At 42.5% G+C, this 22,830-nt stretch overlaps 2 protein-coding genes across 3 annotated transcripts in view; one reads left to right on the top strand and one right to left on the bottom strand.

Annotated features, from left to right (window-relative positions):
• LOC109464609 (tyrosine decarboxylase 2-like) overlaps positions 1-8,577 on the top strand; it is a 9,822-nt gene extending 1,245 nt beyond the window's left edge. Inside the window, exons 2-8 of the mRNA XM_019761620.1 lie at positions 1,217-1,363; positions 2,928-3,114; positions 4,139-4,295; positions 4,953-5,169; positions 5,957-6,122; positions 7,079-7,185; positions 8,279-8,577. Of these exons, the coding sequence (XP_019617179.1) occupies positions 1,217-1,363; positions 2,928-3,114; positions 4,139-4,295; positions 4,953-5,169; positions 5,957-6,122; positions 7,079-7,185; positions 8,279-8,559 (1,262 nt within the window). The 3' untranslated portion in view covers positions 8,560-8,577. The remainder of the gene's footprint in view (positions 1-1,216; positions 1,364-2,927; positions 3,115-4,138; positions 4,296-4,952; positions 5,170-5,956; positions 6,123-7,078; positions 7,186-8,278) is intronic.
• A 2,187-nt stretch (positions 8,578-10,764) lies between these two features.
• LOC109464608 (E3 ubiquitin-protein ligase RLIM-like) lies at positions 10,765-22,448 on the bottom strand. 2 transcript variants are annotated; one of them, XM_019761617.1, is made up of 7 exons: positions 22,348-22,448; positions 20,735-20,844; positions 20,030-20,117; positions 18,459-19,631; positions 13,823-13,996; positions 13,192-13,291; positions 10,765-12,622 (listed from the first exon to the last, which is right to left on the bottom strand). In XM_019761617.1, the coding sequence occupies exons 2-7, from the start codon at positions 20,775-20,777 to the stop codon at positions 12,371-12,373; spliced, it is 1,830 nt and encodes a 609-aa protein (XP_019617176.1). In that variant the 5' UTR covers positions 20,778-20,844; positions 22,348-22,448; the 3' UTR covers positions 10,765-12,370. The 2 variants fall into 2 exon arrangements, with proteins under 2 accessions (XP_019617176.1, XP_019617178.1); XM_019761619.1 differs by lacking the exon at positions 20,030-20,117.
• Between the last annotated feature and the right edge of the window lie 382 nt (positions 22,449-22,830).

The raw sequence follows: 22,830 nt of genomic DNA, 5'->3' as shown, positions 1-22,830 counted from the left end.
AGGCTAGTCAACACGTAAATGTGTCGATCTGATACTAGTAGTTAGCCTCCTGCACAGACTTTCTGGCGGGAAGCGTTCGTTATTTCTACGAGCGCGGCTAGCTAGCACATGAGGGAGTACAGTTTGCGGCTCCTGTACTCCTGTATGGGACCAACTTCCAATGCATGCCTGTGTGATCTGTCTATTTATTTGGCCACTTTCAACTTCTAGTTTTTATTTTTAGTCACTTCTGATACTGGGTAGTGGCGGAGAAAACAAGCTAGAAAGTCTGTTCGAATGTGTTACTAGTATGTCGTGTGATAGCGTGATTTTTTTTTTACCTCCATGGTGATAGCAGTAGTTTGTAGTAACTAGTAGTCTGTTTGGAGCTAATAGTCTGTAACCAAGGACGGTCTATATGGTGTAACGCACTTGAGACTCTGCCGTCCGCGGCTAGTGGCCCCTCCCCGCATACCTTTACGGTTGCCTCCCGCCCAACATCCAACAACAATACCAAGTGCATGGGCTTTTTAACGGCAGAGTTCTCGACTCGGAACCAAAAGGTCCCGGGTTAGAGTACTGACATACCACAAATCTTGTTCCCATGGGAAAGGCACTTAATGCGACTTTTCTTACTTAACTCAAGTGAAAATGAGTATTGTCCTGTCCTGGATTTGTCCTCTACATTGGCGGCGGCATAAAATAAGTTGACATAAGTTGAGTGTGTCGTCACATGTCTAGTCATGAAATGTTGGAATAAAAAAAAGCAATACCACCCAACGATAGACTGGATACCAGGCTACAGTGTGGGGTCGGTATCGCGTTCGGCTCACACCCAAGAGGTCGCGTGTTCGAATCCTACCCATGTCTCCGATCTTTTGGGAGAGGCACTTTAAACGACTTTCCTCACTTCACTCAGATGTAAATGAGTACCTAGCTTCGGTTAGGGACGTCCCTCGGATAGGACGTTAAATGGAGGTCCCTTGTTTGGGGAGAAAATAAGACCCACACCCCACGCACGTTAAAAGAACCCACCGCATCGAAAAGAGTAGGGGACCTTCCCGGTGTGAGTGGTTCAAACCTTATAGTCCGGTCTTACGCAGCTTGTACATGTATGTACATGTACAAACCTGGTGTGTTACGCCTAAAGGCAGTTAACCGGTTATGCGAAAACAAACAAACAAACATGACGGTTAACCATAGTGGTTTGACATTTGCTGTCATTTGACATTTTCAGACGATATCCTGGACCTGTACGGAACACACGTTGAGAGCCGCGGGTTACGAGCCGGGCACGGCGGGCACATGGCGTATGTCCCCAACAACGGTGTCTTTCCCTCGGCACTGGGAGACTTTCTCGCCGATACGCTTTGCACTTACGCAGGTATGTAGGTCTTTCAACTAAAATAACTGCAAAATAATCCATTCTTTAGGCCACACCAATTTGATTTGTTGGTTCTCGGATTTTTTTCTAAAAAAAATATGAAGCGACAGGGCGAAAAAAAATAAAAACAGACCTACGCATTCTATGATAGCCCCGAATGCTATGATAGGAGCCATAAAGTCAACATACCAGGTTGGTCTGTAATTGAAACAATGACTCTCAAACTTCCAATGAAACCACTGCATTGATAGATGGAAAACTGTAACAACTCTGAAGAGAAGGGACTTCCTTCAACTGTTGGGGCCAAAAGATAAGTATTTTGGTGTTGATTAAGAGACTGAAATATTTTTTTTCTTTTTTTTTGCGAACCAGAAAAAACAAAGTGCGAATCCGTGAACCAACAAATTAAATTGTTGTGGCCTTACACACACATTAAATCACACGTAAAGCTGCCGTTTCTTCTTTCGCGTGTACCTTTACGTATGATTTAAGGTACCTAAATATGAGATTTCGTTCATTGTAATGATAAATAGCCAGAACCAGCCTACGGCACGAAGCAAGTGACATCGTATTTGTACGATGTGCCTCATACATATCAATATGCTGTGGGAAATTGACCAGAAAATTGACTGTGAAAACGCAGTCTTAACTACCATGAAATCACTTTTGTCGTCATTTTCTATTGACACCGCCCCTATCCCCAACAGTTCCCGGTAAACGTGTCATACCGTTTTTTGTCGAGTCATTCACCGTTACTCATTCCCATGACGCAGAGGGCAAGGGGGTTGTCGGCATTTATGCGATCGTTTGGTGTTTTACATTCGTTGATGACAGGGTCCTGTTTCCTGTTTACTAGAAAACACAAGACTTTCACTCGATTTGTTTATTTAAAAATCATCCCAGGATTCTACCAGTAACGGTTTTCCGTTACAATTTTCGTCATTTTGGCTGCATGAATGTCAATATACATCAAGGATAGTGTTGTGTTGTGTTGTGTTGTGTTGTTTCAACTTATATGTATATAAGTGACTATTTGCAAAAATCTGTGTTTAAAGGTTTAAAAAACTGCACGGGGTACATTTAAAGGCATCTAAGGCAATTTCTGGCCAGCAAAACTGGATTTTCACAGTCAATTTTCTTGTAATTCTGTAATTCTTTTAATGTAGCAAGTTGTATCAAATATATCCCATGGCATACTGATATCTGCGAGGCAAAAATGCGACTAACGGAAGCTTGCTTTGGATGCTGGCTGCATGGTTCCAACTATTTATGGGTGGTACCCCAAAAGCTTGTTTTTGGCTATGTCAACCACCTTATAAGTATGAAATGATGACAAAATGTGCAGTAAATGTCAATATCGGACAGACTTCCTCACCCAGAATATATATTGTTCTGCCGCCCTGAAATTGTAGCCTGGTTACCAAACCTATTATAGCTCCCGAGTACGCAAATAGCGGAGAGGATGTGGGACTCGGGAGCAATAATAGGTTTGGTAACCTGCAGGCTACTAAAATTGCGCATTGGATGCCTTTAACACCAAACGTTCCATGACGTCACCCGGCAGGTCGTGCTTACGAGAGCCCTGGCGGAGTAGAGATGGACAACATGCTGCTGGAGTGGCTGGCCGGGGTGTTCGGGTACCCTAAGGGTTTTCGGGGAAACCTGACGTCCGGAGGGTCCGCTGCTACAGTCATCGCCATGGCAACGGCAAGGGACAGCAGGAAGGGACTGAGGGCCCGGGATTTCCATAGGTTTGTTCTCAACCAATCCTCTTTTTTCGCAGAAGTTGTAGTAAATAATTCTTACTATTACGTATGCAGTATGCCTATTCATCTCTTCGCTAACTTTAATTTCCGCATTGTTCAACGGTTATCATGTTATCATAAACCTAGTTTTGAACGTTAAAGCTGCATTATGTACCATAGTAAGACGATACAAAAAGTCAATTTTCTGTCCGTTTTTTAATTAAGTTTATTCAATCCTACTCCATTGCAAAAAAAGTGCCATTCAGAAAATGGAGGTGTCAAAATACAAGTCTTACAAAGCTGTGTTAAAAAGCTAGAAACACAGCTGTCAGTCATGTTTGTTTACATTCTGGTAGTTTGTGGTGGTACCACAAAATGGGTGTGCCTGTTGTGAACTGTTTTAGCGTCAGCGATAGATGTCAGAAATATTAAAGAATTGCACGAATAAAGTGATATGAATTTCAATCAAACGAACATTTTTTCAATTAAAATTCCAGTATTTAAATTTTTGTTACAAAAAATGTTACATAATGCCCCTTTAACGGTGTTCCCGTTGTTTGCTGCATGTTCAGGGCAGACAGAACTATTAGATTTTGCCATAGCAACACATGCTTAAATACACTAAAAGAAGTCCCCATGAAAGTAGTTATCCATCCTTCAATCTCAAAAATTCTTCTGCACCAGGTAGCCACAAGGGTCTGATTCCCGAACATCATAGTATTAAAACAGGCTAGGGGGTCGACCCGGTCAAATTCCCGCTACAGCTGATGATAGTAAACAAACCCTACTTTTGACCTAATTCTCTGATGTATCCATCCACCCTGGGCAGGCCAGACCTCATCACTCAGGTCTCTCATTATGTCCACTAAACTGGTGAAAATGAACAAAATTTGACAAAGTAGGAAAGTTTAGACCCTGCCTGTTCCTCCTAGCCCAAAAATCTCCAAGCTGGACCAAAATTTTCAAGAGAAAAAAGGATTTTCAAAGATATTAACTAGGAACTACAATCGTTGTGGTGTCTGCCCTACAGAGTCGTGGTGTACGTGAGCGAGCTGACCCACCACTGCATGCGGAAAGCCCTCCACACCATCGGGCTTGGAGAGGCGATCGTCAGGGAGATCCCGGTGGACTCCAGGTGGAAAATGGACGTCCAGACTCTCGAAACAACAGTTGAAAAAGATGCACAGGTTAGAATTGACAATTTCTTCAACGCGTTCACCCACAAACTAATGAAAATAATGTATAAACCGAACAAAGCTATTTCCAAAATGTTTATATAAAGATTATTGTTATACATATTATAATGTATTTGATGAAAGAATATGTTCAAATAGGTTGCTATCGGCACTGTATTTCATAGGAAAGTCAGGAAAACATCGAATGCGTGACATATACCATTAGCCTGAGTACCAGACTGTTGCCACGGCCAGTATACAGATTAGATTCATCAGCTCCAGGGCCAACCTGTCCCGAAAGACATTTTGCCACAGTTGTTCAGGGGGAACTGCATGCCCTTTTTCGTAAGGCGTAATCAGGCCTTTTTAGTCTTCGTATTAAATCCGTAGGCTGCCTCCCCAAAAATCAACGTACATGTAATTCGTAATAGAACATTAGCTGCAAAGCGTAAAGTCGTAATCAGCTCAGAGACTTTAACGTAATTCGTAATTGGCGGCGAAAGTTAAAATTTTGCGTAATTCGTAATCACTACCCCAATGCAGGCTCTTCATGATCTCAGTGGGGACCGACCTGTGTATAATTTGGCCATGGAAACAGTATTGGCCCTGGGAACATGTAAAAATGAGGATGTCAGAACGGTCTTTTTTCATTGTTTTTTCATCTAACAGAATGGCCTGATCCCGTTTGCCGTTGTTGCCACCGTGGGGACGACCGACGTGGGGTCGGCTGACCCCGTGGACGCCATCGCGGACGTGGCGGAGCGGTACGGGCTGTGGCTGCACGTGGACGCCGCTTACGGCGGGTTCTTCGCGCTGTGTGAGGACACCAGGCCGCTGTTCAGGGGCGTGGAGAGAAGCGACTCTATCATTGTGGATCCACACAAAGGTATATATAATGTAGGAGTTTTTGACTGATTTCAGGTCCAAAATTTTCAGGTCTAAAATCATAGTAGACTAAGCAGAATGGTATACAGAGCAAGAGCCAATAGGAATACAAGAGCCAATATTTCTATGTGCTTGGGAAGTTGTATTTCTGTCGTCTGAAACTCCTCCCCTGAGGCGCCAAAAAAAACATTGATGAGAGAATTTTTATTTTTTTATCATTACGTTTCCAGCCCTATCCGAGCACTGTCACAATTTCCCACAGTGTATCGTTGGATGTAACAATGCCGTAGTATATAGCTAGATTTGATACTTTTGATTTGATATTTTTATACAATGATGACAGGTATGCACAGTGTATAAAATAAATGATCCATATGTGATCATTTATACACTGTGCATACGTTTTCTCGGTCACTTTTGTACCGCGAACTTATCATTACCGGTAAATAATTCGCCGACTTTTTTTTTGCTGCACCTACTGCCACCACCGAACATATACTTAGTAGTTCATTGATGTCCATTTTTCTTCCTCTCCAAGCAGCGGTTTGGATTTTGGCTTATTTTATAATTAGGCTTTTAGTATTGGGCTTTCTTTTTTATACTGGTTGGGTTAGCGTAAAAAAAGATACCTGTGCAAAAATGGAAGCCAAAAAAAAAAGCCTGAAAAAACGCAAAAAAACAAGCCAAAATTCAAACCTCTGCTTGGAGAGCACATTTTTCTCAGACCACGAACTTTTGCTACCGCGAATATCAAGTGATTTACAGCAATAAATTCCTTCTATCCACAGGCCTGAACGTCCCGTACGGTAGCGGCGTGGTTCTCGTGAGGAACGGGCCGAACCTGCACCTGTCCAACACCGCACACAAACAGGGCGGCTACCTGTACCACCCCGGAAGTGACGACACAGAGCTGTCACCCTGTGACCTCTCTTTTGAACTCTCCACCCACTTCCGGTGAGTTGACACCTGCAACTTAGTGCAAGTCATGCTTTATAAACCCTGTTCTATTTTAGCCCGTTTCCGCTCAAGTTACATGGTATATATAGAATGTTTTGAAAAGCTTCTATGTGCGAACCATACACGAAGTATTAGAACCCTTTCCGCTTTTCTTCGAAAGTTAGGTAAACCCAAGTCTAGCCTCCACCTTCCTTATAATGCGGTAAATATAGGGTCTGAGTAGCCAGGGGGTAGGTCTACCAGACGCGGGCAAATGTGACTTAAGTAACTCCCCGGACAATTATTCTCCACTATGGTCACACCGACTTAATTTATGGATGACATCCGTGCGTGCATTGATTCACGCCTGTTCTAAAAAAAAAAGAAAAAATAATAATTAATAAATGCACCCAATTGAAAGCGATTTCAGGGCAGTAAACCTTGGTTTTCAAAGATATCTGCGAGCTTCTTTAAGTGGGGGCTATTTAAAACGCTTCAATATTAAATATGAAATGATGACGACAATATGCTAAGAAATGGCAGTAAATGTCAGTATCAGGCAGATCCTCATCCAGAATATTTTATCGCCACCCCGAAATTGCTTCGGATCGATGCCTTTGAAATAATAAAAAGTTAACGGCTCTCAGTGGCCAATGTGTAGATATTGTCACATCGGCACACCAAATTGGTAGTGTGTTTTTGGCACACAGTTAGACAGATTAGCCTAAGAGGCTCGGTGGGCGTCACTCTATAGGTGGGGAAGTCGTGTAAAGTGCCTTTCCCAAGGGCACAACGTCGGGCCACGGTGATCGTGAGTATCGAAACCCGGGACCTCTCGGTTCCGAGTCCAACGCTCTAACCGTTGCGCCACCGACGCCACCTTCGGATGCCTTTGAATCATATATATTTTGTGAACAGTGCCCACAGTTCCCAATCATTGACGCTAAATAGTTTCAAAATGTTGTGTTTTGCAGAGGACCAAGAATGTGGTTCCCGCTCAAACTGTTCGGAGTTGAAGCTTTCCGTTCTATGCTGACAGAAAAACTACAGCTGGCAACATACTTCTACAACATAATAAAAGGTGAGAACACTCTTTTGAACTCTCCCGTGACCCTCTTCCGGTGAGCTGATACACCTACAAGTCATTCTAAATCCTGTTCTATTTTAACCCGTTTCCGCTCAAGTTACATTGTATATATACACGTAGAACGGTTTGAAAAGCTTCTATGTACGAAACAAACACGAAGTCTTAGAAGTCTTTCCGCTTTTCTTCGAAAGTTACGTAAACCCAAGTCTATAGCCCCCACCTTCCTAAAGGTATGATTCGGTAAATATACATGTTGTAGGGTCTGACTTAGCCTCCTCGCAGACTTGTTGGGTGTCGGCTAACAAGTTACCCTGGATGCCAAAACTAGTATCGGGCCGTTAGCCGTTTTCCTTCGGCAGCCGAGAGCCCTTTGCCCGCCTGCCTAAATTAGCGCTACGGGGGAGTTGAGCCCGAGGGGTTTGTCCGTCGATGTAGGGCCAGCCAAACTCCCCCCGGGCTAGACTCCCCTGTAGCGGTAATTTACACCAGCGGGCGAAGGGCTCTTGCGGCCCGGAAAACGAGTTCTGGATTCCAGGGTACTAACAAGTGAGAACACGTCTCTTCTTTACTGCAATTCTGTATATCCCGAGGTAGCTTAGGATAGTTGACTATTGCACTTTTTTCTCTTCTGTTTACAAATGAGGACGGTATTACATACATTGTACATTTATTTTGTATTTCAAGATTGTGGTTAACCTTACTAAAGTCACTGTACGCTTTGTTATGTCGATAAATGTAAAGCTTCTGCATTGAAAACCTGTGTAAAATGAGATGTGTAAGTTGGTTTCATGTACTAGCCTGTGCCTGGCTTCAAAAGGATAGAGCTGGAAAGAGTAGAAATTGGCCAAATACTAGCCTCTACCAGGCTTCGGGTGGCGGCAGGAAAAGAGTAGAAATCGGCAAAATAAAGGGGAGTAGAGAGTACAGTTTGCCACACCCACCCTAAGCCTGGTAGAGGCTAGACAGATACCTGAACTTTCCTTGTATGTTATCTGTCTACTTGGCCAATATCTACTCTTTTCAGTCGCCTCCGATGCCTCGTGTTATTGTATACGTAGTTGCTAATGTCGGTTACTTTTCAATGCAGATGTTCCCGGATTCGAAGTCCTGCAGGCGCCCGAGCTTTCCGTGGTCGCCTTCAGGTACACAGAGCCACCTAGCGGAATGGATGCGAACAGCTTCAACAAACTTTTGCTCGAAGAGATGATACAGGAGGGAGGCGTGTATCTGTCGTCTACAACTCTCAAGGGAACGTTCTACCTCAGAATCTGTGTGCTCGGCTTCCGTACACATGTAGAACACGTGGAACTCTGTCTAGAAATATTGCAGAAGTCCCTACGAAAGTTGAAAACTGGTATGTTGTCATAACAAGACTGGCAATGAAAACATACATTGCCATGGCGACGGTGGTAACGTTGCTGTAAGGGTTATTGCTTGCATGGCACTGCCATCATTTCATGATTTTGAGGAAGACTTGGTACCTGATAAGTCTAGACAGATACAGTGCACTCCTCCCCTGAGTGTATAGTGAACGAGCCCCAGGGTCACAGAAAGTAGGACAGAGAGGTCTTCCCAAGGGTTTCCAGGAATGTGGGCATAGATGTGGGTCAGAGACATGCCTGTGGACATTCCTTTCCTGTGGACAAAATGCCTGTACCATTCCTAGAATTCTTGCAAACTGCACACAATATTGTACCATTAGGCTCCTCCCTTAGACGTCGCCAAAAAAGAAGACAGGTTTTTACTACAACTTTAGTAACTTATATTGAGGATAGGTAAAGCTATAAAAGGTCATAATTTAGCTTCCCAACATATCTAGAATATGGATAGAGTTATGTAATTAATTTTAGGTACAGACAAGGTTAAAGGTAGTGGTTTGGACCACTTCCTGTACCTAAACAAGTTCAGCCAATTATCTGTTGTTATTATTGTTATTTATTACTATTATTATTATTTATTGGTTTATTTGTATCAACAATAACATATCTCACAGCCTTGGATGCAGGGCTGAATTCCAATGTTTGTTTACAATATAAATCATTAATTGATAGTAGTAGTAATTAATACAAATTACAATCATGTTGGAATCTACAGATTGATATACATGTAATATCACTTTGGTTCAACAAATTTAGATATTTATATATCTATATACAAATGTATATATTTATATAGACATCTGTGCGAGTTACACATGTACATGTAGCCAATTGTATTTTTAGTGGTACATGTACATGTATATTGTTCTTTGTATGAGAGTTTTCATGAGTTTCAATGGCTGAATATAATATAATTGTCAAAATTGTCATTTGTGAGGTGCAATGTGCCCATTTCTAGTGTATCAAAATGTTGTACACAAGTTTTTTATATTGTTCCGGTACATGTACACCAGATACACAGGTCCAGACCTGTACCTAAATATGTTAACTGGTACAGGTATATTTACATGTAGGTACTCGTACACACACCTATCTAGTAATGTCTAAGACTATGTATGTATAACTTTTCAATTGTTTTCAACTGTCATTTTATTCACGCCAACTTTGTTTATATGATGTGGAGAAGAGATGTCCTAAGAATTGAAGATACATGTAAGGCCATGTTGATTTGATTATATGGATGACATCCTCTGGGAACCCCAAGACTGATGCGAGCGTGCGAATAAAAAAAGTTTGGCCCAAAAAAAAAGTTTGATTATGAAATCTACATGGTTTTGAAGGTTGAACAAATGACAAAGAGGTTTGGAGAATAATCTAGTCTTCAAATTAATTTCTTTACATTTTCGTGTTTTTCGTTTGATTTTGGCATTCTACGACATTGGTATTGTTTTCCAATGGGTTTTTTTTCAACTTACAGTATATATTTGCTCATTTTGCAACTGTTCTGTACGATTTACAGTATGGTTGGAAACTTTTTTTGGAAATGGCCGAAAATTCATGCACGCGCGGATGTCATGCATATAATCAAATCAACATGGCCTAAGTAATAGTAGAGGTGTGTACATATCAAAAGCCAAATGTGGTTTAGCCCATGTTTAACGCTTACTCAGGTTCACCACTGTGCTCATGACTGCAACTAAATAAAAGTATGAGAACAACAATGTTTCGTTTTTTTCTGCTTTTAATCACATCAAAGAAATCCGTCCACATGTCGTTCGCTGTTTTACAGCAATAGCTTTTATACACCTTTAATATTCAGCTCGGTACTCCAAGCAAAATAATAATAATACAATATTACAGCAGGATTAAGGATACATCTTTCTTTGCCATGTACAATATCAACACTCATAAATGGTATATTGTGAACATAATATTATGAAGCAAGTTTAAACTGTAATTTCCAACACAACAAATTGGACTCACCCAAATTTTCGACTGTACAACTCCAGTCTTTGTCAAGGAATGAGCAATCCACCGCTTCCGTAACGTCACGCAGATAACACACGTGACTCCGTGAGCAGTGGATCATAGGTTGTAGAAAGTCTGTGGCGCCCCCCGTCTCTGTTGAGGGATGGTTGTAATGCCCTGATGTAGATGGCCTTGACAAAGACTGGAGTTGTACGGTCGAAAATTTGGGTGAGTCCAATTTGTTGTGTTGGAAATTACAGTTTAAACTTGCTTCATAATGATTTCTACCAACACAGATGAACTTTCAAGATACAATGAGATATGTGAGATGCAAGTCTATGAAGGATGAAGTGTAACCTGTTATAAAATTGAGTTTATGTATACATATAAAGCATGTTTGTCATTGCACAAACTCCTGCACATTAAACAGAAACATTTACGTCAGCTTTCAGTCATAAGCAGAACATCAACAATAACAATTAGAAATAAACAATAAACATAACTTTAAGGAACATAACTTTAAAACATAGAAATCAAGCTTACGAGTACATGTAGTTGCTTCATATCTAATTTAAAGCAAATAACTATTTCTATTTTATGTTTCAAATGAAACGCTGTATAATTACAATGGGGGCTTGTTATACCGGGTACACATCCTTCTGTGCCATTGATTTAAAACTAACTAGCGATGTTAACTTCAGCAATGATTTGCAATAGTGATAGAGTTTGTGTGCTCTACTTTCTCTGGACCGTTTTTACTCCAAGGCACATTATTCTGAAATAGTCTGCCTTTTGGTTTCGTGTATTTATCTAAGACTGTGTGTGACTTTTAAACAAAGCAGAAGCAAAGATGATGCTTTATGCTGTAGATCTGCTAATACAAACCACTGCAAAGCTGAAGTGAAATTAATATTGTCTTCTGTAAATGAAAGTTAGTTGTTCAGGGCATAACACTGCAAAATTGCCATCTTTTTTTTCAGTCTTTACACCAAAAAATTACTTTCTTGTTACCATGATTATGATTTAATGTATATATAGTACATATGCATCTTATAGTCCACCAAGCAAGATGCTTTCATAGGCCTCAAAACAGGCTATATCAAGATGAACCAAGGTATTACAGTCAAAACATTACTACCACAGATACGGTGGATAGGACAAGTCCAAAAACTGCATAAGGAAGAATATATGCTACCATAAAATCTTCTCTATGATGACTCTCTGGAACTTTATAATTGATTTTCAGTAGTATCTGTGTTAATATGATATTTTAAATGTGCAACAAAATAGCAAGTAGTGCTAGATCTCTCTCTCTCTCTCTCAAACATACATGTACATATGCCAGCACTCTTTTCAACTGTACACTCCTCTTTTGCTCACAATTCTGATTATACCTTTCTGTGTTAAGCGGACATGGAAACAAACTTGGTAACAGAACATGCTTTTTTTTCTTTCCTTTTCTATTTTAGATCATTAAAACCTAACTATTCCAGCTACTTTTCTGTCTACCACTACCTGTAGTGGAGACAGAAAAGGGATGAGGGTGTGAAGAAGTTTGCCACGTAATGTATTCTGAGATCAGAGTCTAATCTGACACCTCTTATTGGTTTCTTCCCCAAGGGAACTAGAAGCATTATATGAGCAGCAGTACATCAAGTTTGGCCATTTTTGACAGCAAAGTATCACCAGTTGTCATTACTGAATCATTCACAGGAGAAGCATGACACTTCTTTTATCATATCGTGATTCGATGTGGACACTTCATCGACAAAAGACAATCATATTTCTGAAACTATACTCTTTTAAAGCTTTGCCACAGAAATGGTTTCGTTTTAAGCTTCGCTTGTTACTGTGTGGCGACAGACGGGACAGGACGCGTTGATTCCCAGCCAGCGGTCCACGCAGACGGCGTGGAACTCGTGGGTACATGGAAGACAGCGGAGAACGGAACCTTCTATATAATCGGTGATGCAGACATTGCACGAGTTGTTGGCGTTCTCCTCTCGGGATGGTTCACTGAAGGTACGGGTGGGGAGGGTGTCGATCTGTTCCTTGGTTAGACCACGAGGGGTGTCTTCACCGTCCTGTAGTTGAGAGATAACATTCTCATCATCTTTTTACCTCCAGGAAAGGAGATACCCTTCCATGGGAAGGCAGTGTTTTTGGTCATGATCATGTATGTGTTCGTAGCTAAAATTTTGTTTACCGAAGGAAAACATGTTGTTTTTGCTCTGTTTCTTCTTCTTCTTCTCCAAACCAATACAGTCAATGACCTGAACCAGACGTCTGTAACCATGGTAACTAGTGTTGGGTTACATCATGTTGCAATTTTATAGCAGGAGGGATTTAGACTCCTGTCACCATATACATGAATATGAATGTGTTTGAGTAAGAATTAACAGAGCAGACCATATGTAAAGGTAAATATTATGCATTACTGGTAACATGTGATGTCTGAAATTGTCAGCAGTTGCTGTGCTCATTATGCATTATACATTTCTCTGGAGGTTTGGAATCTCAGATTTCTTTCAGTCCAACTGTGGTAGAAACCTTTCATTCAAGTAATGTAACACAACACTGATACAACAGTTAAACACCCATACATGTAAAATAAAAGATAACAGCATGACGTATGTTATCTAGCCAGACTTACCGCAGATATAACAATACCTAAGAAGACCAGAGTGAGAGGGGAGGCCTGGTTTGCTGAGAGCGCTCTACGGGGGCGGATCGCTCCTTCTTGTTCCTCAGTCCTGTAAAAAAACACATTTCAGGTGAGAACTATGTAGTACAAGATGAAAGCATGATGCCCTAAAAAAGACTGCTCTTAAATCTGACAATCAGAGCATTATATATATATAGATGGGTTTCCAACAAGTCCTAAAAAATGTTTTGTACAATTCAGTGTTCTACTTCTAGGAAGACAAAAAAGTTTTTTTCAACTCAATTTTGTCTCACATAACACCATGTTGGGTGTTGAAGATGCAAGACATTACATCAAAGGCACAACAATCCTGGGGGGTTCTTGGGGCATGCTCCCCAGGGAAAATTTTGAAACCATGTCCCACAGAAATACTATTTCCTGAGTTTTGAGGGGCAAATGTTGCCGGTAGACTAAGCTTAGTTTTTTGTGTCCATCGAAATTTTTATCCATATATAAATGAACAACAAAATTCTGTCAAATGCTGGCTAGAACACTGACCAGAACATTAGACTGATGTCCAACAAGCTGAGTGTAATCACTACAAATTGAAACAACTGGCTTTTCTTTCTCCACAACTCACCTAGCAGCAACTTGACGAAGCCGACTGTTGATCATCTCTAGGATGTCGCTGTCTGACTCGTTGTCCGAGTCTCCGTTGGTGTCGAACTCCATGACAGAGATGCGCTCACGGAAGGGTCCTGATGACGAGCCTGTGCCGGGACTCCGCGACTCAGCTGATGGAGCACTGGAGGAACTATAAGAAGGACATGTGGTACTAAGTGATATGACATAGGAACAGAAGATTACCAATGCCAGGGCTCGAAATGTCCAAATTATTGCAGGTAAAGTTGGACCTGTAAAATTTGTCTGTAGGAAACATTGAAAATTATGCAGGTATTCAGACTGCAATGTGGTATGACTACAACAAGGATTTCAAATTTCAATATTATAAATATGTCAAAAAAGTATTTTGAGCCCTGAATGCTGTCTGGAAACCTGCAAATGTACTACAGTGTCTTGACTTTGTTTTCAGAAATAGTCCGGTTGCCAAACCCCTGATTTTTGGAGAACCTTGCAATGCGGTCCATACAAAGTTTTTTTGTTGTTTCTATATCTCTGAGGTGTGCTCTTTCAGAATCTGAATGATGCCACTCTGTCATCCTTGGGCAATTCGCACGATATGCAAATTAAGGTGGCCATTACTGAAAATCCAGTTTTCGTCAATATCTCAGTAACTACTCATGGTATCAGAATAATTTTGGTGTCTATCCCCATCTTTTGAGGGATAACGAATTAAATCTAGCCATTTCAGTAAAGTTAGAATCACTATTTTTTGCTAAATATGCAAATTTGGGCCGCGCAATATGCAAATAAGGGCGGCCATTACTGAAAATCTGTTTTTCGTCAATATCTCAGTAACTACTCATGGTATCAGAATAATTTTGGTGTCTATCCCCATGTTTTGAGGGATAACGAATTAAATTAAGCCATTTCAGTAAAGATAGAACCATTATTTTTTGCTTCATATGCAAATTTGGGCCTTGTCTGTTATTGACGCACCTGGCTGCCAGCACGGAGGGGTCCTAATTCCGACCCATGTTCCATGCAAACGCACATGCCTTGGTATAGTTTATCTGACCCAAAACCTGTTCAATATTGAAAGACAAGTTTACCTAAGTCTAGATGGCAGACGTCTTCTAGCATGAAACGCCGCTTGCGTATGATTGTAGACACTGGCTGTTGGTTAGCTCTGGCTCATATATCTGTGTTGGGTATGAAGTCCTGTCGTCTGATGCTCAAGATCTCCTCACGCATTCACTATCAGAAGCATCCAGTGATTCCAGTTTCTTTTCTTGGCTGATTTCCACATAGTAGGTTTCAAAGCCAAGCTGGTTGAAGGCTGCTGAGGCCTTTCCAAGTCTACAGTCTAGCTCATTGTCCATCTGTCCTTTGTTGTTGATGGAGCTCCCAAGGTAGGTGAAGTTCTCCGCCACTTTCAATTTGTTCTTGTCAATGGTCACACTTCTAAGAGGAGCGTGTGTTCCTATCAGCATGTTAATTGCTTTTGGCCCTGATGCTGAGCCCAATGCTGTCTGCAGACGGACTATGTTGGTCACTAGGGGTTGGAGATCTCTGGTGTTTTCCGCTATGTCGCAATGTCGTCTGCAAAGTCAAGGTCGGCAAACTTTGTCTCTGGAACCCCCTTTACCCCCCTTTTCTCCTGTTGCTTCCCAAGTACCCAGTCGATAGCCACGGGAAAGAGGATCTGTGACAGGACACAACCTTGGAGGATCCGTCTTCAAACCACCCGCTGTATCTAGATTCCTTCAACCGTCCGTACACAACACTTCGAGTTTCAGTATATCTGTTTAACTGTATACATAAGTTTACTTGGCAGTCCATAACTGTACATGATAAAGAGGGACTTTAGATGCTATCAAACGCCTTGCAGAAATCAATGAATCCGATAGCTAAAGGGGTTTGCAGTTCAGCACATTTCCTCCACCGCAGGGTGGAGATCTGCTCAGCACAGGATCTCTTTGAGCGAAAGCTAGCTTGTTTCTCGCAGCTCCCAGAGGACCTTGCCTACTGCATCTCTCATGCGGTTCAGGAGGCATTTGGCATACACCTTCACTGGTATAAAAAAGAATTGTCACTCCCCTTAAGTTATCACATTCATTCAGGTTTCCCTTCTTTGGAATGCACACTTTAAGCCTATGTCACAATTCAAGAAAGGGGCCCGCTCGGCGCGTTTTCGGCCTGTGTTTTGGCACTACCAAATTCGGAACGGGACCTGGAAGGCAATAGGCGGGGTTCCCGACGGCTGCCGGCCTATTTTTTGGCCCCGCGACGTCGCCAAATTGATTTGACTCAAACTTAAAATCACTTCAGGCCCCGGCGGGCAAGGTACGCCGAAGCGACCCCGTAACCTCACCGGACCAAACCGTAACCTAGCCGCCGGGTCACGCACAGACACCTGTCCAAGATTATGAAGTCACGTGTGTTGTTCTGTGCTAGAATTGTTCAGAAGAAGGTAGTTATAGACAATATAGAGGGTACTGTGCTGTTCTCGACATAGCTACATCATCAGTCAGTCATAGTGACCATACACTGGTCTGCGCATCAACCAGCAGGGCCGAACCCACCATACCAGCCACAGGCGTACCAGCCTGGGACCTGCCAGGATCGCCCCTTGACCCCGCCAGGGACCCTGTAGCTGCCCGGCCGGAATGCAAGAGCTAGTCGGCACCCTATCGCATCACGCACAGGTCTGACAGAAGACTGACTGGGCACCGGATGGGTCCCTAACAGAAACCGGTCGTCAAGGGGACCAAAATTTTGTGAATTTTACATAGAAGCCGCCTCAATTCAATTGTGACCCTGACAGCCGGCGTACGCTCGGCTTCATGACGCCGGCCGGCGTCTACACCGAGAACATGCCGAGCAGGTCCCGTTTCAAATGTGACTCCAGCTTAACTACTGATCCGTTCTTCCAGTCCTCCAGCACTTCCCTGTGATCACCGTTGAATGCCTGCTTTATTCCAAGGAAGGCGTACTAGGGGAGATGGTTATGGTTCTATTAAAGCGTTTGCGATGTACGGCGATCAGAAAAGCATCCATCTCACAACACAGTCACCCTCGGCTTTAAGCATCTCTGAAGTGATGCCATTCATGCCTGGTGACTGACTTCAGCTTCGGAGATGTCCTCGATCTCAACAGGTAATGGGTGTAGGTGTTCATCAAAGACTAATGCTACTGAGGTAGGGCTTGAGCGGTTTAAGACTGTTTGAAAAGTATTCTGCCCACCTGGCAAGCTTGTCCTCCCCTAAGACAGTGGTAGGGTCCCATCCTTCGCCTTAATTAGGACTGTGCACTTTTGAGGGCCGCCGGTCATCTTTTTGGAGATCTGTTAAGCTTTGGTCCCAATTGTAAAAAAAAGTCACTGGCGGGTAGTTCCCGGGCTGTTTTTGACACTTTCAGGCGTGGGACACCCCGCGGCTACCGGGCTATTTTGGCCTGTCCGGGAATCAAGAAGAATTCAACTCTGACTTAAATTCTACACGGGCCACGCTGACATAAAATTCAGGACGTCAAGTTAGCGCTTCATTCTGCCTGTACACAGACGCTGGTAAGGCACAGGTGTGGGCTTATGAAGGGTCTAATATTTTTTTTAACAGATTGTATCATTTATTAACATTCCTATCAGTGTTCAGAGGTACAGGCGCCCATGCTATATACTGGTTAGTTTTTGCATAATTTGCATTAAATGTTGGTGTGATTAATACTGGGATGGTTTATTCTGATTATCTAGCCTTCAAAACATGTGTATAGTACAAATGTATGTGTATTGTATCAAAATTATTGTTGATACCATGAGATTTATTGAGATATTGACGAAAAACAGATTTTCAGTAATGGCGGCCTAAATTTGCAAATTAAGCACAAAAATATCTATTTGATCTCCACTGAAATGGCCTTATGCTCAATAGTTATTCCAAAAAAAACATGGGAAGACACCAAAGATATTATAATACCATATGTAGTTACTGAGATATTGACGGAAAACAGATTTTCAGTAATGGCCACCTTGATTTGCCTATTGTGCGGCTTTAATTTGCATATTTCAGCACAAAAAAACTGGTTTGATCTTTACTGAAATGGCTTAATTCCATTCGTTATCCCTCAAAACATGGGGATAGACACCAAAATTATTCTGATACCATGAGTAGTTACTGAGATATTGACGAAAAACTGATTTTCAGTAATGGCCGCCCTTATTTGCATATTGCGCGGCCCAAATTTGCATATTTAGCAAAAAATAGTGGTTCTAACTTTACTGAAATGGCTAGATTTAATTCGTTATCCCTCAAAAGATGGGGATAGACACCAAAATTATTTTGATACCATGAGTAGTTACTGAGATATTGACGAAAAACTGATTTTCAGTAATGGCCACCTTAATTTGCATATTGTGCGAATTGCCCAAGGATGACAGAGTGGCATCATTCAGATTCTGAAAGAGCACACCTCAGAGATATAGAAACAACAAAAAAACTTTGTATGGACCGCATTGCACGCTTATCGGTCTCTGCCACCAGACTAAAAGCAGAAATTCTGAAACAGAACATGAGTTTTCTCACTATTTCTGCTGTTGCGTTAGTCATTCTATCATTAATGAAGCTAATAAATCACTACTAAATGGTCCAGCCTCTCACCTGCTGTTCCCCGTAGCTTCAGTGGTACTATCCTCTCTCCTGGTAGATGCACTAGATGCAGGGGTTGGTCCATTCACATTGTGGGTGGACACAGCGATGCGTGGCTGTCCTCCCTCCCGACTGCCCAGCTCTGGTGTGGACGGCGCCGTGCGGATGCGAATGATCGTGATACGGGTTCCCTGGGTCCTCGTGGCTGAATCCCCTCTGTTCTCCGGGGTGCTTGCGCCTGTGCCGCCGGTGTCGTCTCTGGCCCTGGCCTCTCCGGTGTCCTGTTGGTTGGCAGGGGTGGACTCGGCGGAGTTGGTACTCGTGTCACGGTCGGTCGGTCTGACGCTGATGCGCAGGGAGAGAAGGTCGGCGAGACGTAGTCCGGCCTCGTCGGGACTGGACTCTGGTGTGGACCGGGAAGCGGACGATGTGCCGGCCGGTGGAGTGGACGACGCTCGCTGGGCGCGGGCTCTACTCCTCAGGTTGTAACCAAACCGACCTGTGGGGACCACTTCTGGATCTTCGCTGGCCGCGGTCGGCTGTGACGACGAATCGCGTACCGGTCCCCTGACTCTGACGTGAACCGTGGAGGTGGAGTCGTTGGAGGTGGTGGTGACGAACTCTCCGCTGGGGTACAGAGTGGACAGGTTCAGGATGGTACTGGACGCAGAATTACCACTGCCGCTTTCGCTTGTCGCTGCGGTACTGATGTTGGAACTGTCTCTTCTACCTCGACTGCCGTGTGCGAGGAACTCCGCCCATCGTGCGCCCGTGCGGCGGGCCTGCCCGGAGCCGGCGGACGACTGGCTACTGGCGCTCTGGGATGAGGACTCCGCCGCACGCGGTGTCGAGGTTACGTAACCGCTGGAAGAAGCCGTGCTCACGCTGGGAGAGCTGGAGCGGCTGTCCAGCGGGGACCTACTCCTGGTGCGTGAGCGGTGGCGACTGCGGCGCGGGAAACAGCTCGTCCCCCGCCGGCGCCGGCTACGTGTGTCTGCGGGATCGTCAGACGCTGCGGTAGACGCGGAGGACGAAGGCTCAGGGGCCTCTCCAACACGGGCGGAGCTGAACAAGCCCAGTCGTCGACCAATCCGCTCACTTCTCCTCAGGAAACCCCCTCCCCTATCTCCACTGCTGGCCCCAGATAAACCTAAGTTCCCCATCATATCCTGATCTTCACTAGCTCTGTAAAGTCAACATACACACAGGAACTTTAGAGCTTCTTAAAAACAGTCACCACATTTACCAAGTTCCATCTAAATACATAGATTTTAATACAAGCTGAAATTCAGTCCTGAAAAGCAACTAATACAAAGCCAAGATACCATTGTGAAATTCAAGACACCGACTGTACTGACAGTGACACCCTTACATTTATATGTAGTTACAAATAGTTCAAATTTACATGTTAAAATGGAATTTGACATGTATCTATCTTGTCTCCCTTAAACTACAGGTGTTGAACAGCCTGCTAGCAACCTCAACCAGAGAGGAAGAAAAAATTTTGTATCAATCTTGTCTTGTTGCGGGTAAAAAATAATTCTTCTGAGATGGACTGAAAAAAATGGTACTGAGTACCTTACCCAGCGATACTGGGCCCTGAGCCTGACACGGCAGTTATCATGAGAACTAAAGACTCCATAACATCCCAGCAACTCCAACCTAAACCTGCTGGGGAAAAAAAACAGCCCAAGTGTTACTAACGTACATCTAGATAGGGGTGTTAAACTTAAAAAGAGGACCACAAAAATTGATATTAGACTATAGACTAGTAATGGGTGGATGGAGGCATTTTAGACCCAATATATATATACATGCAGGAAAAAAACTGTTAAATGTGCGAAAACTGCCTATGCACACGAAAACTGTGTATGCACGCGAGTACATCAAATTTTTCCCACGGGTAAATCGGCCTGCTTTCAGGTAAGTGAAGAAAGTGTGTCTAGATTTCACGCCAAACCTAAAGGTAAGGTACGATCTGAACACTCACAGGCATACACAGCTTTCATGTGTCAGATTCCTGCCAGCGTGTAAATCGGGTTTCATGTTAATGTTAAAACGAACTGTGAAAAAATGAGCATGTTGTAAAATCACATACTTGTATTGCAAAAAAGGATAACTATAGAAATTGCATTGAAACATAAAAATGTTTTCACTCTGTACACAGCACCAAATTTCTTGTCATCAAAAAAAGTCTCTGAGTCAGACTTCAACCTACTTGCCCTGTACATGTATCTAAACAAGGATAGTCATCTAGCACACAAAACTGAATTTTTAAAAAAGCAAACCTGTGACAGTTACGACTGCGGTGTCCTCTCTGGTTGCCACCATAAGCCATAGCCTTGTTCAGTCAATGTTCAGTTCTCTCACTGCCCAAGATGCTAGGTCATTGTTGTTCCTGAAAGTTGCACATGAATATTACTGTCTGTGCACAGAAATGACCTTAAGTAAAGGCACTGGGCTTGAAATCAGGAACAGGTTTTCTGCACATGAAAAATTTGCGTATGAAAATTTGGGCGTGAAAAATTTGTTTCCTGAAATAATTCAACTATGTCTGGTGCAGGTAAAAGTGAAAATTTCGTGCACCAGACAAATTTCACCTGCAACACTCAGAATTTAGGAGTATGGATCATATTTATACTAAAACTGTTCAAAAACAATTGCCATTATGTATTTCTTTAAAATTTGTTCTTCATAAAAACTCTACATGGACCAGTGCAGGTTAGGTGCAGGCAGACATCAGAAATACCTGCACAGCCCCAATTTTACCTGCACTAACCTGCATATACCCAGTACATGGACCAGTGCAGGTTAGGTGCAGGTAGACATACCAAGAAATACCTGCACAGCTGCAATTTTGCATGGGCTAATCTGCATGTGCAAGTGCTATTTCGAGCCCTCTAATTGTAAAATGCCCAAGGTTATGTAGTAAAGGGGCACATTGGTGCCTATACTACATAAAGCACATTGGTGCCTATACTACATAAAGCACATTGGTGCCTATACTACATAATGCCATATATCATGTTTAACAATTTGACATCTACAAAGTTGTTTCAGCGACAAATGGATGTTGTAATCGTTGACAACGACAGTAAACTTAGCACAATATTAATATTTCTTCTCATATCATTCAAGCCAAAGAATCCAGGTTTATGATATCAAAATTTAATTTTTTTTAAATCAAATTTTTTTCGCCCTATCGCATTAGATTTGGAGTCTGCGGAGGATGTCATCCATAAAATTTACTTACTGTGGCCCAACTAAGAATAATTTTGGCCTCGAGACAAGTGAAGTCAAGCAAAATACTAAATAAACATTTTTTCAGTACCTGACAGTCTTTGATTTTTTAACTTCCTGGTTACCAAATAAGTCTTTATTTCAAAAGACATGTCCGTTCCTGGTAACATATTACATACTAACTCTACATTGTCACAAAATCCTTGAAGAGAAAACACCATGGACATGTATTTTTGTACACAGTTAACGTTACAGTTCGACTTTGTACGAAACCAAAATTATACATGACAAATCTACAAACCAAAATTTCGAAACAAATTATAGACAGAAATGATCATCCACGCCACCAACGATTAGGAAAAAAGATTGCTTGTTTACAAATCAACTCTGCCAACGGTTTTGTTTTGTGTTTCGTAGTAACAATATTGCGAGTATAACGTTACAAAATATGTGTCGTCATATGATACAAGAAAAGCTCCCCACCCTAGAGCTACCTGGGCCCCCGTCGAAAGTGGAAGTCATCTTTGGGCAAACACAAGCGAAATGGCGGTAAAATGACCCTATACAAATGTACTGCTACATCTAGAGTACACTTACACGGTGAAAATTGGGACTGAGAAGTCCGTAAACTGATAAATTTTGATAAGGAAGCGAGTCTTACCTTGACGAGAAAAAACACAACAACTCTCAAACAACGGGAGCCATTTGTAACAATGCATGCTGGGAAGCACGTTTGGGCACGCACGTCCCATGACACTGACGTCACACTTCCGGTTCATGAACATATTCACCCTGCCAGGGCACTGGGCCAACTTCTCAACCAAGGCCACGGCAAGTATTTAAAGGCCATGTTGATATGATTATATGGATGACATCCCCTGGAAACCCCAAAACTGATGCGAGCGTGCGAATAAAAAAAAAGTTTGGCAAAAAAAAAAGTTGTTTTCATCATGAAATCTACGGTATGGCAGGTTGGTATGGCAAGTAATCTACTGTTCCTCCGTAGCAGGCTTATAGAACTGTGGGTTTGGTGGTCTTCGGCTGTTTTCTGATTAGCACAGTTCTAAAAAAAACGGGGGTAATTCAACCAGGCCGGCTATGTTGTCTATATGGAATCAGAAAATAGGACATAAAAGCTCCCAAA

Source organism: Branchiostoma belcheri, unplaced genomic scaffold, assembly GCF_001625305.1.
Source record: "Branchiostoma belcheri isolate BF01 breed outbred unplaced genomic scaffold, Haploidv18h27 scaffold14, whole genome shotgun sequence".
Lineage (NCBI taxonomy): Eukaryota > Metazoa > Chordata > Leptocardii > Amphioxiformes > Branchiostomatidae > Branchiostoma > Branchiostoma belcheri.
The sequence above is the reverse complement of the archived record's forward strand: the minus strand, read 5'-3'. Positions and strand labels throughout refer to the sequence as shown.

Bases quoted from the DNA above. Each gene is read 5' to 3' on its own strand.
- LOC109464608 (XM_019761617.1), bottom strand. From the start codon at position 20,777: ATGGTGGCAACCAGAGAGGACACCGCAGTCGTAACTGTCACAG. The intron at 19,632-20,029 runs GTAAGGTACTCA...TTGACTTTACAG, and splicing joins TCAGGGCCCAGTATCGCTGG to AGCTAGTGAAGATCAGGATA. The intron at 13,292-13,822 runs GTGAGTTGTGGA...GTTTTTTTACAG, and splicing joins CTTCGTCAAGTTGCTGCTAG to GACTGAGGAACAAGAAGGAG.